This window comes from Gymnoscopelus braueri, assembly GCF_963280865.1.
Source record: "Gymnoscopelus braueri genome assembly, chromosome: 6".
Taxonomy (NCBI): Eukaryota; Metazoa; Chordata; class Actinopteri; order Myctophiformes; family Myctophidae; genus Gymnoscopelus; species Gymnoscopelus braueri.
Window position 1 is genome coordinate 1813232 of NC_137607.1, and position 20232 is coordinate 1833463.

Below are 20232 nucleotides of genomic sequence, written 5' to 3' on the forward strand. Positions count from 1 at the left end.
ATAGGATGGTAGATTTACTGAATACAGTATAGTTAGAAAAAAATGAATTTCACAACAGGAACGCTCAGCCCAGTGCAACACAACCAAAAGGAACAGCTGCTTCTGCCTCAGGTCAGTGCTGTTTAAAGTCATTTTTTTCCAAATAATGATGGGTCATTCCTACTATTCTGTACCATTTCAGCCTAGTAACGTTCTTCAAAAAATATTATTTTTTTTAGTTCTGTTTGATTTTGTTTTCATTGGACATTAAACTTACATTACACTTACACTCAATTACATTACATTGCATTGTATAACAGTTAACATGTTTCTGATAACGGTAGCATGTAGCATTGTTGCATCAGACATGTCAGATCATGCTGGGATAACATGGGTCCTCAGGTTTGTACTTTGGTGTTACTTAGCTCCGCCCCCTCTTCTAACTGGTCAATATTTGATAGTTCCTATTTTTTGGTATAACTTTTCAACGGTTTGTACAGTCGTATAGTAATTAGATCCACCTCAAACTCGCTCAGTGTTCACAATAGACCTTCATGATGAAAAGTTATCAAAAGCGAGAGTTTTCGGAAAACGTTGTGACCGTGGCGAAGTATCAAACTTTGATGTTTCACCGCCAAACAGAAAGTGAAAATAGCCATGCATGTCAATACATCCAGACCCAGACTCTGCTCCGCCTTAACCATCCCTTTAGGGAAGATTTAAAGGAATCATAGTAACTGTTACTGTTAAGGTCTGTAGGTTAACCCATTCCATGCCACAGTTGCTGTGTGCTTGAATGTACATTGGCCAATGTTTCTATTGAATTAGAATTAGAATTAGAATTAGAATTAGAACCAGGTCAGTAGGTCTCCTCATTGTAGCGTGGTCGTGAACGACACTGACCTTTTCTAAGTATCTACAGAGGTACTTCAGAGCTACATTATTCAGAATCCTATGTACCATGCACATCTTAGTCTGGGTCACTCTCTCATCTAGTCTGAGCCTTTTCAGGATGTCAAAATGTGCTGGGAGGAGGTGAGTTCTGGGATCAAGCTTGAGAATTAATCTGGGTGGTCTGGAGCCTATTTGTTTTAGTTTTGGGGGTGTTGTTGTACCAAGAGGAACAGACGTAGTCAAAATGACATTGAACCAGAGCCCCTGACAACATCTACAGAGTTCTTCTGTTAAGAAATGTTGACATTCTCCCAAGGAATCTGACTCTCTGGTTGACCTTAGAGATCACTGTTTGGTCATACTCTCTCCAGATAGCCTTTCATCTATAATATGCAAGTAGGTCACCTCCTCCTTAGTCCTCCACCACCACCTTGAACCCCAGGGATCTCCCTAGACTTGACTGTTCTGTGAACAGGATCACAATGGACCTTATAGGGCTTTATTGTGCTTTTATCCTCTGTGATATTGTGTCTGCTGTATGTGTTGAAGCGCTGATAATAATTCATTCAATTATATATATATTAAAACATTTATTTCCATTTCACATCAGGAACGCAGAAGCTCCATCTGTCTCAGGTGAGTGCTGTTTACAGTTTATTTACTTAAAATGGAGACATTTCATTTAATCTTAGTTCTAATAATAATAATAATAATGATTATAATAATGATAATGAATGTATTTGTATAGTGCTTTTCTAAATAGTGTTACAAAGTGCGTTACAGAACATGTTAAAAACAGCAAACAACAGCAAATCAGAAAGCAGCATTAATAGAGCAATATATACAACTAGAAAAGTGTGCTCCTCGGAGCACATGTCTCCGCCAGGCCGGGTTGCCTACTCAGGGCCCGCAAACTTTGGAAGGCAGGGACGTGCAGAAGGATTTGGAGAGGCAGGGGCTGGAATTTCTCAAGGGCACCTATTGGACTTTACGAACAATGGCCCCGATTCATAACGAGGGTCGTAAATATGGGGTAAATAAAGTTCGTAAAGGCCAGTCGTATTTTGGTAGTCACAAACGGACGTGCAATTCCCAAAGGGGTTCGTATATCACAGAGACGTGCGTACGACCAGCTCTATATTATAATGACAGCCAGCTGGGCGTGAAAGTCCCGAGAGGTTCATTTACATTGCTCCACGCCCCATTTTGCTCCATAAAAGGCATGAACCGTGACTCAGCAGTTTCTCTCTGATCAAATCTGTCACTTTACGGCACAGTGTTGCCATGTCCGCTTATTATAAGCGAATTTGGGCTTATTTTTCTGTAAAGTTGCTTGTAAATATTGGTAGCTTTGGGGACCGCGGTTTTTTGGGCTTGTTTCTAAAGTGTAGTTGGTTATTTGGGCTTGCTTCACAATTGTTCAATTGTTTTAACCGGTGGTTCTCAAATATTTTTATGACATGGACCCCCAAGTTAATATGTAGGCTAATTTATCCCTATAAGCCCCATCTGAAATGTTTTGTGCCAGCTGGAGGCAGATTTGTGTTGTTAGAATGTTTAAAAAATCTTCCAAATATTGCACATTTTATTACAAGATTTATTTTAAATATAGCAGATCTACAAGCTCACAACGGTTTAATTAAAGTGCTTATAATGGCCTAAGTGCCAGTTGCTTCTTTTGGGCTTGTTTTCCTAGACCTGGTTGCTTATTTCTCTCACAACATCTGGCAACGCTGATGAAAGTTTGAAGTTCAACTCCGCCTCGTCTAAAGATAACAGATGCGGCTTCGCATCGCCTTGACAGCTTACTGTTCTGTCTGGAAGCGGATCACGTAATAAATGCTCTCATGTGTAATGAGAATAAATAAGTTTACAAGGTTTAACCCCATTACCAAATAAAAGGCTAATAAAACGTGGAAAGGATATATATAACATAAGCCTTTTCTAATGAACATTGCGGACTTTTACCAAGGTAAAAAGATGATGAAATCCAGCATACAAGTGGAACGCTGCTATCCGATTATGGACCAGAGCTTATTGATTACTTATTGATTAAATTAGTGCATTTTTGATTAATATATCACTGTCCTACGTCGGAATGGGGAATATTAGATCTGTTGTGTGTGGTGTTCATGTGATCAAAATACAGTAGAGTAGCCTACAGTAGACTATTAGCCTACAAATTAATACTGCAGCACGGACAGAGGTGCGTCAGTCCCTCCGCAGTTTCATTAAGGCATCATAGCCTATTTTCATTTTTACATGTACTTTGGCTGAGCCTGAGATGGCCCGCTGGCAAACACACTGAGGGACGGGGACCTAATAATTCAACTCTAAATGCAACTGATAGCCTAGAAAATAAATTAAAAGCGGTGGAATCTACATCATGTCTATACGATGCATACTGTAGGCTACAAGCAATATATAGTTTGACATTTATTTTTTTATTTTTTATATATATGTGTTGACAAATGTTGGGCATATATATATTTTATTTGAGGTTTGCCACTGTTGTAATTGATTTTGGCATGAAGAATAAAGCATTCTAAAGACATACGCACATTTCAGCCCTGGTAAGACAGCCTCGGGGCTGACCTGAGAACGTGCGCACCTGACGCACAAAACACAGACCAAAAAACTTTTATGAATCCGACTGCAGGTGTAGGATTTGCCCTAAATGCCGGTACGTACAAAATATGGTCGTAAATCCCTTTATGAATCCGGGCCAATTACCATACTTGTAGGCCCAAAAACCCGAAACAGTATCATAACGTGCTTAATGTCCTCAAAGTCACGCACTCAACAAGCTTTGAACTGAGCAGATTGGACCTTCTGTTCCAGAGATAATGGCCAAAACAACTTGAAAACGGCCACTTTCGCCGGTTTTCGATCGCGATTTTCGATTGAGTTTTGGTCATTTGTCGCCCGTTTTTCTTTAATAACACAGACTAGGAAGGTCGTACGGCGACAAACTAGATACCTGAGGAAAGTTCACTTTGAGCTGCATCCAACACATCCACTGACATTTCCGTCAGCTTTACCGATAGGCCGCAAGTAGCCTGGCGTAGACAGACTATATCACTGCGTGGATATGAGTCTGGTGCTTCTATGAGGACTTTTTTTTTTCCAAGGGGGCGGGATCAAAACAATGACTCGCGACGCAATTGGTTAGACCTACAAACCAACTACCAATTACAGTCTCCCATATTCGAATACTGGGCCCTGATTGGTTACCCACGTCTTCTGGAGCAGGAAATGGATTCTCTATGGAGCGGTGCCAGACCCAAATCCCAGAGTGCAATTTTTTTTTGCACTCGCAGATTCGTCTGGTCCCAGGCTAGGCCGCAAGGGGCAGTTGAAATATATTTTTGGGTAAAAAAAAAAAAAAAAAAAGAATTGTCTGGAGAGGGCACTTTTTTGCCGACGGGTAAAAGGGCAGGGGCTGAAGCCCCCTTTCATGTCTATGTGTGCACGTGCATGTTGGAAGGCAGTCATAGCCAATTGGAATGGGATCTGTAGAATCTGAATCATACATCTGGATCACATTACCCCAGAGATAATGTGTACCGATTTGTGTGAGTTTTGGACAAAGTCTGTAGGAGTACTGGTAAAAAGTGTGTTTTGCAGAAAACGCACTATATGGCAGACAATGAAATCTCGCTCAAACAGGGTTTGCTGCCATCTTGAATTCCAACATGGCCGCCATGACCAAACTTAAGATGTTTTTGGGTTGTGAATCCTATAGAAAAAATGTATTCCCCCCGAAATGATATGTCTTTGGCCGCAGACCCCCTTCTAAAAACGATTTTGTTCCAGGGACCCAAGAAGCAAAGATTTGAGTAAAAAAAAAATATATATGTAATATATTTTGACTAATTCTGGCAGTAATGCTGGGAATCTTCTCAGGGCAGCCCATTGTTCAGAAAAGCAGGCTCTTCACATAGTAGAGTATGTCTGACATAAATGTCAGAGCTAAAATCGACATTTTTAATTAAACATGTAGGTAAGAGATAGGAATAGAGCTAGCAATCGCTAGAATTGCTAACATTCCTAAGTTCCATCCATAATGTTGCAAAATTGTGGTAAAATCTGTGATTTTTACCCGATTGTTTTGAAAGGTATAGGGTATAATAAGGGAGGGTATAATTTTACTATGTCACTAAAGGGCTGTTTTTCTATTGGCACGTTTGACCCTCAAGGTTTCAGCCTCCAGGTAGAAACTCAAAATAGTCAGAGAAGACATAAAACACCATAAAAACACCACCAGGGGGCTTAATGAAGTTCTATCAACCTCATAGACACATGAAAAACAGAAAAAGTGCAAAACCATGGCACCACCTCTTTAACTTAATTTTGAACACTTGAGTAACCTCTACTGAAACAAAAGTATATGTAGTGAATAACTGACTGCATTAACTGCAGAGAAAGCTCACTAAAGTACAGTAAACTGACTGTGCCATTTTTATTTCTCCCCAGTAGTCCTTATTAATGTTATAGCGTGGAAGACAATGATAAACTAAACAATGATTGTGCATCCTACACACACACACACACACACACACAAACACACACACGCACACGCACACGCACACACACACTGTAATGCAGAAATGTGCATTTGTGGATATGCCCTTGTATAAATAAGTTGAACTAAAGCTTCAAAGCATTAAGAGACGTTAACATCATGTGTTTGCAGCAGGAATCAACCATGGAGGATCTTATCTTGAACACTCTGGAAGAGCTGGATGTCGAGGAGTTCAACAGGTTCAAGTGGTGGCTGCAACAGCCTGGCCATGTTGAAGGTCTCAAACCGCTGAGGAAGAGAGCTCTGGAGAATGCTGGGCGCACGGACGTTGTGGACCAGATCACACAGAACTATCCCGGTAAAGAAATTGACATCATGTTGAATATCCTGAAGAAGGTCCAGAGGGAAGATCTACTGGAGAGATTTGAAATCGCAGCCAAAGGTAAGTGAAGAGAGGAGAGAAGAACTATGTCATTGTTGGTAGATATGAATGAATGGACCAATTCCAATAATGTTTACACCCACCCTATCAGAACAATTGTAACTAAAGATCTTCTCTTTGTCACTCCACCCTCTGTTTCTTGTCTCCTCTCATTCATCTGTGATCTCAATTTCTCCTCTTCTCTCCTTTCCTTATTATTCTCCCTCATCTGCCCTCTTCCTCCTTTCTCCTCTTTGATTCATTCCATCTCTCCCCCTCTCTATTTTACTCTACTTATCTTAGACTCCTTTCCCCCTCTCCTACCATCTCCTCTCCTCCATCCATCCATGCATCCATCCATCCATCCGAGTCTTCCAGAAGACACACAAGACAGACTGTTTTACATACGGAGAAGCTTCATCGACAGAGTTCCGCATCCTGTACTCAACCATCTCTTGGACAAACTCTTTGAGAGGGGGGTGTTAACCAATGCTGAGCGGGAGATGGCCGACGGTATGCAGGTGAGAGATGACAAGGCACGTTTTGTCATCGATACAGTGAGGGGAAAAGGAACTGATGCAAGTTCAAGCATGATACTCATTCTCTGTGATCTCGACCCATTACTCTCTAAACATCTTGGGTTGATGTAAAACTCTACTGAAGTAATGAAAATACCTTCAGTATGCAGGCAACTTCCTGCTGCTTTTTTCTTTCTTTCTGAAGATGAAAAGACAAAGTTGGACACATTGACGTTGCGTCATTATACTTAATTTTTTTTTTTTTTTATGACACTGTCATCAGGCCAACTTTAAAGTAAATGATCAATGACAGGTGCAATGCCTTGCTCAAGGACACTGTTTTATGGACACACATTGGCTGGTTCAGGGATTACAGTTTGACATCAAAGCATTCTTGTTACTTTTTAATACTGTATTTTTGTCTTTTATTCTGCATTTAGCTGACTGTTCTCTGTATTGTTCAGGGAGCTCAGATTATATTTGTATACATTGTGGACAGGTATTTTGTATGGGGCATGGGCACTTGATGTCTCTGGGTATGTGTATGTGTGTATATATGTTTTCCTGATGCATGATTGCTATAGAAACAATACTGGCTTGTGTATCTGCTCACTCTGACACAGACTGTATTAGTGACTAATTGTCTGATTTGATGGCTCCATTTCCACCCCCTCCACCCAAGTCCACACCCTTGGTGTCATCCTGGACCGACCCCATCCTCTCCTTCCAATCCCATGCCAACCAGATCACAAAAAAATGTATTTTTCCACCTTTTTGCAACATTGTCCTCCTTCGTCCCAGCCAATCACACACTGCTGCTGAGACACTCACAGACTCCACTACAGTAACAGCCTCCTATACAGCGTCACCACCAAGGTTCTCATGAAACTACAGTATGTGCCCCTGTTCTTGTACATAGTCTTTTATTTTATTTTCCCCCTTTTTTATTTGTTTTGATGTACATAATGTTATCTTTTACCTGTTTTTTTTTAACTGTGTTGCCACTATATAAGTCTATGAATTGAATAACAAGGACCTCATTGGAAACAAGGCCGCAAGGACTTTGTTGGACGGACCTTTTAGACAAAGTATTTTAAATGTAACTGCTGCCCGCCTGCTCACCAGAACCACATCACCCTGGTCCTCCATGACCTTCACTGGCTCCCAGTAAAACACAGAATAGATTTCAAAACACCTCTCACCACCTACAAGACCCTCATCAACCAGGCTCCCCCTACCTCTCTGAACTCCTCCAACCCCCTCCTGCTCCCTCAGGTCTGGTGATGCCAACCTCCTGGACGTCACCAAGACAAATAACATAAACCTGGGGTGACGGCCAGGGCTTTCTCAGTTCTTCTCCCTCACTGCCAGCTCACATCAAAGCTGCCCCCACCCTCACCACGTTTAAAACAGCCTTTAACCTTATAACTAGTTTTTCCTAATACACAAAAAAAATGTGTTTCTCTTGTGTAAAGTGACTTTGAGTACTTAGAAAAGCGCTATATAAATTGTATGTATTATTATTATTATTACAAATTGGGGCGTTGTCCTGGGTGTCTTTAGTTCATGAACTGATGTGAGCTCTATCTGTCCTTTACATGCTGTTCAGTAAACCTGATGAAGGGTTTTATTTTTTTCCCCGCTTTATAATAAAATATATTTGGGAGCATTAAGACAATGTGCAGATCTTCTCCTTTCTCCAGTGTTCCTCCTGTATGTCAGTGGTTCTCAAACTTTTTCATGTCAAGGACCCCCACATTGATTGATCTGTATTTGGCTGTGGACCCCCATCTAAAAAATATGTTGTGCCAGAGAGACCCCTAGAAGCAAAAATTTGAGTTAAAAATGTTTGTTTAAAAAACTGTGTGTGTGTGTGTGTGTGTGTGTGTGTGTGTGTGTGTGTGTGTGTGTGTGTTCAAAGATTTGCACAAAGGTTTGCGATTTTTCAAAAAATAGCAGTTCTACAAGCTAATATGGTGGCACTCGTGCCACGCTATGAGCTTGTAGATCTACTATTTTTGAATAACCAAAGAATAAAATATGGTTAATTCTTGTGACGCTATGTTAACTTAATTATTCAAATCATGAACTGGAATCATGTGTTTTGTTTTGTTTAAGCCAGCAGGATCTACTTTTAAATTGTTTTAAATTGTCTGAAATTGTTAGATTCAAAATAAAATCACCTCTGACATGATGCCAGGTTGAAAATAGATGAAACATTATTGCTGTAGCCTACAAAAACTATTTACATTACATTACATTATTTGCCTACAGAAATGGTCTGTTGAACAATGGAAAATATCATAAAGATGCTTACTACTACAGTATAAATATATTATATCTTTGAATAAATCAAAGCAGAAATTAGTAACACATTTGTTTTGTTTATTAAAAAGCTTTTAGTCATGGCTTCATATTTACAATTTGATCCTGTTCTAAATGTAAATATAAGAAATAACTGCACATAATCTATCTATCATACATCATGGGGTAAAAACACAACATTGATGTAAAAAAAAACTAATACAGTGATAAATATAACAATGTGTTCATGTTTACAACACTTTGTTCATCTGTTTGTATTGAACGGTCTTTGTCACCCTCATGTGGACAAAATGAATCACTACAAGTGTAAGTCATCAATAAATCTACTTTTCACTCAGTTCATAAAATAATGAGATGACACAATATGGATCTACTTTCTACTATATAAGATGTTAAGATCTACAAGCTCACATTGAGACACGTTGTGAGCTTGTAGATCTGCTATTTTCAGCGCGCGACACCGTCATAGAACAGAGCATCATGTTGACGCCAGCTTTGGGAGTGTGCTGCGTTTGTGTAGAGCTGGTTAAGTCCCGGGAAAGACGCACTGTGATTGGCCAGTAGTCACTTTGAGTGGCAGTTGGGGCAAACGCAGTCAGTGGGGCAAACGCAGTCCCCACCAATATTATTTACGATTCTGTGCCTATCGGTACATAACTCGGACGGCGCTTAGTCGACTAGCAGACCATCGGCCGGTCGTCGCGGGCCCGGGTCTGCTGAGTCGGCGCGCCTCCGTCATGGTCCAAAACTATACTTTATAGGCGAAAAAAAGTAGTTGAGGATTGAAAAAGTTTTCTCCCAAGCGGGAGTCGATCCCAGACTCCCAATGGTAATGAATTGAGAGTTTAATGATTAGCGAGGTGCGCCACTGAGGCCGGTGCTGAGATTGGGTATTTGGGCTATATTAGAATGTGACGTCCTAACTCCTCTATTGTAGAAGAAAGAAGTCCCCGCCCACGCCCCCGCCCAAAAGGGGGAGCCTCGCCCCTTCGGGGCGAGGCACCCCAAAGACCGTGCACTTACATATATCGCACATGGCCATATATCGCACATATAAAAGTCGTAGGGTGTCAAGCTTCACATTGAACGCCACGTGAGCATTTCCGCTGTTTCTTCAAAACAAAAGCGAGTGTCGCTAGAAGAACTACATTTCAAGGACTACATTTCCCATACACCATGGTAATGTACGTGTTCTGGTAAGGTTGCTACAGGTCTGCTTTGATTGAATGAATACTTTATTAACAGTTTGCAAAAGAAAAGCACAGAAAGTATAGATCAATACAAGGTCTGTTAAGAGGATTAAACCCAATAAAACACTATTAGAGGCTTGTTTCCATTAAGGTCCTTTAAACAATCAAACAATCATCATCATCATCATCATCATCAGTTGTGGATTGTAATCATAGACAGAAAGACATCCTGTCTCTGGTTCATTCACTGTGACTCCACATGGAAGTGATTTTACATCTGATCTGTATATTAGGCTACAGTTTATCCTACATGAATCATAACAACAACTTTACCTTTTAATGTAAATAGTTTATGAGGATGATGATGATGATGAAGCAGACTGAACTAAAACATCATTTCATTGCCTTTTATGCTGTGCTATGACGCACATACGCGAATACTAATGAAGCACTCTAATCACTGCCTGATTAGAGTACTTCATTAGTATTCGCGTCGTTGTTAATGTGTGAATTCCGTCGCAGCCATTACTTCACCTCAAGGACAATAGCTTCACACATGATAAGCCATCAACTCAGAGTTAGCCCACACATTCTTGCTGCCCCCCAGCCTTGGGCAGTTAGCGTATCAGAGCGTATCAGCGTATCAGCGTCTCCGTTTTTGAAGGTGTACGGTGGCGACGAAAAAAAAACTGAAGGTGTACGGCGTACACAGCATCTGACGGTAGAACCCACCACTGGACTGAGACCTTTGTAAAGTAATTGCTTCTGGAAAATAAAAGAAGACATATCACACATTGTTTTCTGCTGTGTTGCTTTTCGATGTGTCCACTGTATAAGTTTATTGAGCTATCTAAAGAGCACAAAGTAAGCGATACTGCCGAGACAGAAACCAGTGTTGCCATGTCCACTTATTATAAGCGACTTTGGGCTTATTTTTCTGTGAAGTTGCTTGTAAATATTGGTAGTTGCGGGTTGCGGTTTTATGGTATTTTTATGATTATTTGGACTTGGGCTTCACAATTTTTAAATTATTTTAACCAGTGGTTCTCCATGTTTTATCATGGACCCTCAAATTAATATGTATTTGTCCCTAACCCCCATCTGAAAAGGTTTTGTGCCAGGAGCCCCGTACCAGATTTGTGTTAGTGTTTCACAAATCCTCAATATTTCACATTTTACTATTTTTTTTAATAAATTGCAGATCTACAAGCTCACAACGCGTTGTGAGATTGTAGATCGGCTATTTTCAATGTATACAGTAAAGGTTTAAAGTGCTCATAATGGCCTAGTTATAGTTATAGTTATTATTGTGCAATTGACAGATTGTTGTTCTCAGTTAATAAGGTATGTTTATAAATGGCAGTGCTGCCACCCTACTCACTGTACCCTGTACATGTATGTTTAAAATAAAAGCATGAATATATTAATCTTTCTATTTTTAATAGCTTAGTATTGATGCACAATAACATGTATGTTTATGAAACACAATTGTATACATAATTATACAATATATGTTGCCCCCCCCCCCCCCTACGAGGTAAGGGGTCGATGTAGGGTAGGGGGTCCCTGCTCCATCTCCCCATCAGTTTGGGAAAACGTTCTGCTTCTTTTGGGCTTGTTTTCCTAGACCTGGTTGCTTATTTCTCTCACACAATCTGGCAACACTGCCAGAGACGATTTTTATACAGTCTATGGACGATACATGCCGCTGTTTAGATGCCTCAATAAAATTATACAGTGTGCTAAAAAAATCTGAATTGATTGGATAAAAACCTGTGATATGTCTTCTTTTATATTCCTGAACCGATTAGCTGACAAAGGACACAATCGTTCAGAAATAGTGTTTGTTCACAAGCTGGTACAGCTGGCTGGCATAGACTTCATTGTATTTCACCAAACTTCCTGGTCCAGTTTTGGCTCCCATGCGCATCAATGGCGTCTGCCTGCCCCCTAGGCCGTCCCTGAATTCCTTCTTTTCTAATTTCCTTGATTAGTCCATGAGCCAGAGCCCCAAAATTGAGCAATGATTATCGAAAGAGTGGGCAAAACCATACCTATATTAAATTGTTCATAGAGTCAATACGAGTAAATAAATATATGATAACCTTTCCACAGGAGCAGCTTTTTCATGGTTATCACACATTTTGTTATTTTCCCCATACTTACATGACAGGTGAAAAATGACAACATTTAAAAAAGAGTTATCATAATGAAACTTCCTGAGTTGATTACTTACATGAAGACAATGATTGATTGTATTACAAATTTTCTGAAATTGTATATTTAAATATGCAAATTAGGCATTAGGAAAATATGCCCAAATTTGCATAACTTTCCAGAATCAACATTGGAACATTGGACAAAGCCAGAGTCAACATACTTATTTCATTTTGTTAAGATGTTGGAGTCAAAGGTTTTTAACGAGGGAATATTCAATATCTGGCTCAATTTTGGGGCTCTGGCTCATGGACTAAATGCCTAATTTGCATATTTAAATATACAATTTCAGAAAACTTGTAATACGATAAATCATTGTCTTCATGTAAGTAATCAACTCAGGAAGTTTCATTATGATAACTCTTTTTAAAATGTTGTCATTTTTTCACCTGTCGTGTACGTATGGGGAAAATAACAAAATGTGTGATAACCATGAAAAAGCTGCTCCTGTGGAGAGGTTATCATATATTTATTTACTCGTATTGACCCTATGAACAATTTAATATAGGTATGGTTTTGCCCACTCTTTCGATAATGAAATCTTGTCTGGCTCATGGACTAGATACCGAGCAAGGTAATTAGAAAACAAGGTAGGGGGCGGGCCGACGCCATTGCTTGCATGGGAATACAAGAAGACTCACTCCAAAACCAACTCACCCCAACTCAAAAAGGAAAACTCACCCCGGAGCTAGGAACACTCACCCCAGGGGGTGGGTAAACTCACCCCAGGACCTGAGAAAACTCACTCCGGAACACTCACCCCGGGGGTAGGAAAACTCACCCCGGGGGTAGGAAAACTCACCCCAGAAAAACTCAATGGTGTAAAGTACAGTGAGTTTTTGTTTTGTGGGTGGGTTTAACTTTTCCCCTCTACACCAAGTCTGTATGTTTAAAAAAGGCACATCTACCGGCTTGTGAGCTTTCCTTTTTCACAGAATGCTTTCATAATGAGACATGTTTAATCCATACTGGATTAAATTCTTTCTTTGAAGGTATAGAATTACCAAATTATGTCGTTCAATGATATTTTTGGGTTTAAAATATTGTCATCATTGTCCATGTAGACAGGAGGCAAGATTATATTGATTTCAGCAGAAAGCCCAAAACTTGTAGAAACACTGCTCTAAATATCAGGTTTACACATAAGCTACAAGTTGCTGTTCACCATAACACAACACAAGAGGTCAAATGTAGGAATAGATCAGTTTATTTGACAAAAGAGGCAGTGTAAAACAACAGGTCAGAACACAGTTACTACGACATAACTGCATAGAAAAAAATGGCCAAAAGTGCCTATCTGAGCTGTTAAAATAATAGAGGAAAAAAAGCTTGTCAAAAATAGTACAAAAGTTGCAGTGTGCTACTGTCCTTCAGACTATTCTTCAGGTGTCGGGTCGACCTGGCGGGGCGTGACAGGAATCACAGAGTTGAGGTGGGATAACTTCCTCAGCAACTGGCTGATGGAAATCGTCTGGTTTTCATAGTCCTTCCATAACTGGAACAGGTTGCGCTGTGTCTTCTTCGTCGTTCGTCGTTGATAGCGTCGTAGCTGATTCGCTGAGAGAAGATGCAGCTCGATCCTGATCCAATCAGCTTGAGCGTACAACAATGCCACAAGCGTGTACAATGGCAGATGTGCTCGTCCTCCTGCTGCTTTATTGAGTTTATTGTGCCAGCCTTCTACGTCATTGTTGGTTCTGATGGCGCGGTTGTAGACACACCAGCTGGTTGGCTTTGGCCACCCTGGCCAGATTCCTTGGGTTGACAATACAAAGCGAATCAGTGGGCATGTCCTCTCTCAAAACAGTCTCCACGATGACTGCAGCTGACTGGTGGACATTCTCCAGCCCAATCTTCTTAACTTTCATGTAGATCTGCACCTAGAGAATAGAATTATATACAAATTAGTACAGAAATGAGACAATTTGATGCTAATTTACATTAACCCCATAACACAAAATGCATAAGATACATCAAATAATATACTAGTGCTGCTCATACTTTTTTTTAAAGCCATCCTCTCCATTGTGATTGTGATCGTGAGGTCCTGGTGTGTAGTCATTCCCTGTTTGCTTCACTGTTGCAAGACATGTCAGATCCTTTCTTTTTACAGCGCAGCGATAATGCGTATGAGTAGGTCCGGATCTCTTCACAATGTAGCTGTAACCATCACTATCAACTAAGAGGGTGCCACCACGTTGCGTGCCTCCCTCAATTGTTGTATAACGGACTTCAGTTGGCATCACCATGGCTGGAACAACTTCAGGTCCCGCTTCAGTTGGCATCACCATGGCTGGAACAACTTCAGGTCCCGCTTGAGGTAGGACTACTTCTTCTGCTGCATCAGATACTGGTGGAATGGATGGATCTGCAGTGTCTGGAGGTGGAACCATAGCATCCTCAGTTATTTCGGTAGCTGTTCGTGGTCTTTTCGCCTTCGGAGCCCTCTCTCTCTGCAAGTGGCCAGCGAAACATTCCAGTGCAAGCGGTGCAGGGGAGAAGTCGCACAGGTAGATGCAGCCGAGCAAAAGGGGCTTGTAGTAGACGGGGAGACGTATGAGGTGGTGGACAGTTTCTGCTACCTGGGAGACATGCTTAACGCTGATGGGGGGGTGGACCTAGCGGTGACCACAAGGGTGAGAAGTGGATGGAAGAAGTTCAGGGAACTCATGCCCTTCCTAACATCCAAGGCCCCATCCCTGAAGATGAAAGGGCAAGTGTACTCAGCCTGCGTCAGAAGTGGCATGACATATGGAAGTGAGACATGGGCCATGAGGGTGGAGCATGAAGAGAAGCTGAACAGAGCATAAGATGAGGATGATCAGATGGATGTGCGGTGTATCACTGAGGGAGAGAAAGACCAGTGCAGAGCTGAGACAGAAGATGGGAGTGGAGGCCATAGTGGATGTGGTGAGGAGAGGCAGACTGTGATGGTACGGACACGTTGTAAGGAAGGAGGAGAATGATTGGGTGAAGAAAGTAATGTCGATCAACTTGGAGGGGACAAGACCCAGTGGCCGGCCTAAGAAGACCTGGCAGATGACCGTATTAGCTGACATGAAAGCACTCGGCATCAATCACGAGATGGCCATGGACCGTTCCCGGTGGAAGAAAGCCATAGCGAGAACCCAGTCCAACCCAGCGGAGCCTGGAAAGCGGACTTTAAACAGATGATGATGAAAGTAAATTGTCATGAGTCAGTGTGAAGGAGGTAGAGCCATTGAAAGGCTAGCCCAGTCTATTGTTCTAAAAACCTGTGTTGTGAGTGGTCAGAAGGAGGTCCTAGGTAACATATCTGTTTGCTTATAACATGATGCTATTGTGAGAAACAGGACGTTCTGTGTTTTTCGGCTACACACAGTTGTCACGTTCAACAGGACAAAGCAGGTCCTATGAACAAAGATGCGCGGTACACCATTGGAACCCTGTATTGTTCGCCTTTTTGACAATAAAGAGATTGTTGAAAATGACTCCTCCGGACTCTAAAGATTGTGATTATTCCCACCCAGAGAAACATGTCTGCTTCCGTCTTCCAAACGGGCTCAGGATACGACACTGTACTAAACCTTTACTGTCTGTGGCTGACCTTTTAAGGACATCTCATGGCCCCACCCACACCTTGCCCCATTTAGCTAGGTGTGGGACAATGAATGGGCTATTAATGGGCAATTATCAGTGTTTGATTTGCATACTGGTGTGGTGGTTACCTCAAAACATCAGTTGAGTATCCTCAGGTCAGTTTATCTGTTGTGGCCATATAGCTAGGAAATAAGCTAATTAAAGTATTTTAAATACATTTCATCAGAAAAGTGAACATTCCAATGTGTTTATAATGCAAACAAATACTAACTTTAAAAAAATGGAGAAAAACTCCAGTGTGAAGGTAAAACACAGGTATAATGTTTTTTTTTTTCTCTCTCTCTTCTCTCTCTCTCTCTCTCTCTCTCTCTCTCTCTCTCTCTCTCTCTCTCTCTGTATGTGTCTGTGTATGTAATCCAGGGGTTCTCAAACTTGTTCATACCGCGACCCCATATAATAAGCGAGATTCTTTGGCGACCCCAGCACCCGCAACCCCCCCCCAACCCCTTCTCTCTCTCTCTCTCTCTCTCTCTCTCTCTCTCTCTCTCTCTCTCTCTCTCTCTCTCTCTCTCTCTCGCACACGCACACGCACACACACAAACCACTTTACAGTAACCCTATTTTATACTGTGGCTATTTGAAAATAGCTGATCTACAAGGATCTTGTGGGTTTGCTATTTTCAAACATTTAGTACTTTTTTTGTACATTACTATACATTTAAGTACATTTTGATGCCAAGACTTTCATACATTTACCCAAGTGGAGGTTTGTACTTTTATTTGTAACAGAGTATTTCTACATTGCAGTATTGATACTTACTTATTGTAAGTAAAATATGTGAGCCCTTTGATGGCAAGGAGTCATCTTGCAAAGGGAGTGTCAGGTTTAGCATTTTGTGTGTACAGTTTTGTGTGTACACTTTACTAATTCATGCCTTTATTTCTAGTCGATTGGATTATTGTAATGCTCTCTATACTGGACTGACAAAGCAGTGTTTACATAAACTCCAGTTTGTTCAGAATGCTGCTGCTAGAATTTTAACTAGAACTAAGAAACCTGAACACATTACTTTTAAAGTACTTCTCATTGTTTTTAAATCTATCAGGGGTCTAGCTCCCTCATATGTCTATGACATGATTAAACCCTATGAACCTACCAGAACCCTTAGATCATCTGTCACGACGGGCAGCAGCCACCATGAGAATACCAGGAGTAGCTGATTAAAGTAATATTTCTAAAAACTAAAGTTCTCAAACAATGCATGTGTGCAATGCAATGTTCTATAATGTTATCATTTATACCAGCAAAGTAGTAGGTAACTAAATATCCTAGGTAAAAATAGGGAAAAGTGTTTAATGCATGTTTTACAATAGTGAAATGTATATCTAATAGTAACTAAAGTTCAATAATGCTTACAATAGTGAAATGTATATCTAATAGTAACTAAAGTTCAATAATGCTTACAATAGTGAAATGTATATCTAATAGTAACTAAAGTTCAATAATGCTTACCAAAAGCTTTTCTCACAAATGTGTTCACACAGAAAACAAAACATTATACCTGTGTTTTACCTTCACTGGAGTTTTTCTTAATTTTTCTTTGTTAAGGGCGCGCTCCCACCAATAGTTGGCTGGCCGCTGTTTGCAGACTCTGCCAATGCATTGTCAATGCAAATGCGTTGATTCACGCAAGAGCAGATTTTTCCGCTTGTCGCGCAGACCTTGCGTTTATCTGCTCTCCGCGACTAAGCATAAAACTGCTGGAGGCAGGCGCTGATTTTCTCCCTCTGTCCAATCGGGTGAGTCGAAGGCGGACCGTCCCAAGACTCAGGAAGCACAAGGCAGCAAGCGGTGCGGGCTACGGGGACGGTCCTGAAAGTGAGTGACAAGTGCGTCACAGCGTTTTTTTAGAATCCGCTGGCTGCAAAAAACTGTGGCCGCGCACAACCTGCGTTTAACAGCGGCCAGCCAACTCTTGGTGGGAGCGCGCCCTAAGTTAGTATGTTTGCATTATAAACACATTGATTATAAACACATTGGAATGTTCACTTTTCTGATGAAATCTACCTTGTATTTAAAGCACTTTAATTAGCTAAATATAATTGAACAACATAATTTGGTAATTCTATACCTTCAAAGATTTTTTTTTTCTTTTTTCTTTTTTTTAAAACCATTTTTCACCATCACATTATGAAAGCATTCTGTGAAAATGGAAAGCTCACAAAGTTAAAAACCATTGGGGTGAGTTTTCCACAAAGTTAAAAACCACTGGGGTGAGTTTTCCTACCCCCGAAAATCTTGGGGGTGAGTTTTCCTACCCTGTGGGGTGAGTTTTCCGGAGTGAGTTTTCCTAGCAATGGGGTGAGTTGGTTTTGGAGTGAGTCTTCTTGATACCCTTGCATGGCAGACGCCATTGATGCGCATGGGAGCCAAAACTGGAACAGGAAGTTTGGTGAAATACAATGAAGTCTATGCCAGCCAGCTGGACCAGCTTGTGAACAAACACTATTTCTGAACTATTGTGTCCTTTGTCAGATAATCGGTTCAGGAATATAAAAGAAGACATATCACAGGTTTTTATCCAATCAATTCGGATTTTTTTAGCACACTGTATGATTTTATTGAGGCATCTAAACAGCGGCATGTATCGTCCATAGACTGTATAGGGGCCGGGCAAAAGGCGTGGCCAAGCTTAGGCGGAAGTAGTTCCGGTGGCCATATTAGGTGAGCTCCATAACAACAGCTCGTATCAACAACATTGACAGTTACTCACGAGTCACGACGTGTCCTGAACTACAGCTAATTTATTGGTAAAGGACAGAAGATGGACCGGGCAATGCGTGACAGAGAGATACCACAGAGAGAAGCTGAACGCAGACGCAAAGGCACGCTACCTGGAAAAAAGTCATTACATCTGTGCCCTAGATCAGACGTAATGACCAGTCAGTCACAATCATTCATTTTACCTGAAAAGAACAACGTTTTGTTTGCGTAGTTGTGTAACCGAAATAAAATATAGTCATCTTGAGTAGCCTACTGATTATTTATATATATATTTATAATATTATTATAGCGAAGTATTATTATTAATTTTATATTGTTCATTGATCATTGAGAAAGTGCACAACGGACCTGTTGCGATCAGTGTTGCCATATTCTGCGAGAGAAATAAGCAACCAGGTCTATGAAAACAAGCCCAAAAGAAGTGGCTTAGTGACATCGGCTACTTGAAAATAGCCGATCTACAAGCTCACGTGAGCTTGTAGATCGGCTATTAAAAAAAACTCTTGCAATAAAATAAAGAATATTTTGAATATTTTTTAAAACATTCTAACAACACTCCCTGGCACAAAACATTTTCATGAAAAGATTTGAGAACCACTGGTTTAATTTTTATGTATTTATTTTTAAAGCCTAAATAAGCAAGTAGCCTACCTAAATAAGCCTAAATAAGCAAGTACACTTTATAAATAAGCCACACAAAACTACTAATTTTACAAGCAACTTTACAGAAAAAGAAGCCCAAAGTCGCATAATAAGCCGACATGGCAACGCTGATGCTCGCCTCGCCCTCGCCTCCAACAGATGTTTATATGTTTGATTGTGTGCTGTCATGCTCGTTTGAGCTTATATGTGTTTGGGAATGTTGTTGAAGGTTTTGTTATTTCGTCAGCTGACACCTAAGCCATACTACATTTATTTGATATCTCCGACGTCTGAACACTTGCTGACAGACAGACAAGCGTCCCTGGCTGTTTACTCAGCCACCGTGACCGTGAGCCACCCACGTTAGACAACGTTTCTCAGACTGGACACATAGAGAAACACAATGTAGCTGTTAGCTCAATCTCATTGTATTTAAGATACCCAAGCCAAGCCATACGACGTTTCTTTGATATCTCCGACATCTGATCTCCAAAGCTTTTCTTCCAGGTTGGAAATGTGTGCAATTTAACTTTTTTAATTTAACGTCTGAAACCTTGGCATTGCATCAGATAATGCAGCACTGTCGTACCATTGCTAAATTAGAGCAACAGACAAGTTAGAGATAGATAATAATGTACACCGTCTACTTGCTGGACAACAAACACAGGACTACAGACTACACTACACTACTCTACACTTGTGGCAGATGTCAATCTACTCACTCAAGATGGCGGCGAAAGTGGGCTGATTTAACGGCGTCTCGATCCTGTGACTTTTTTATGTCCAATGTATTTGTATTTAAGTTCATAAAGTTAAAAAAAAATATTCTGGATTCCAATTCAAATGTAGCAAAAAATAGCAGATCTACAAGCTCAAAACGCGTCGCAGTAGATCTGCTATTTTTGCTACATTTGTGTGACATAGAATGGCATAGAATCTCTATCATCAAAGTTTTAGGCATATGACCACGCCCACCTGGGCGAAACACCAAAGAAAGAGGGAGTCCCCCCCTCCCTCTTCCCTCCCTCCTGCGTCGCCAACATGGGCGTCACCACCCCCGCCCCTCCTCTTCTGGTCTCCAGTTGATGACGTCATGGCCCCTCCCCTCCTCTATTGGTCTCCAGTTGATGACGTCAGTCCTGAACGACCAGCGGTAG

The 20232-nt window shown here is 40.9% G+C and overlaps 1 protein-coding gene across 1 annotated transcript; it reads left to right on the forward strand.

Annotated features, from left to right (window-relative positions):
* Positions 1-92: 92 nt before the first annotated feature.
* On the forward strand, positions 93-6827 carry LOC308087514 (uncharacterized protein). Its single transcript, XM_080431436.1, has 4 exons — positions 93-111; positions 1484-1509; positions 5573-5840; positions 6123-6827. The coding sequence occupies exons 3-4, from the start codon at positions 5582-5584 to the stop codon at positions 6467-6469; spliced, it is 606 nt and encodes a 201-aa protein (XP_080287562.1). The 5' UTR covers positions 93-111; positions 1484-1509; positions 5573-5581; the 3' UTR covers positions 6470-6827.
* The last annotated feature ends 13405 nt before the right edge of the window (positions 6828-20232 follow it).

Coding starts and splice junctions, on each gene's coding strand:
- LOC308087514 (XM_080431436.1), top strand. CDS start 5,582: ATGGAGGATCTTATCTTGAACACTCTGGAAGAGCTGGATGTCGAGGAG. Junction 5,841..6,122: donor ATTTGAAATCGCAGCCAAAG/GTAAGTGAAGAG, acceptor TACTTATCTTAG/ACTCCTTTCCCCCTCTCCTA.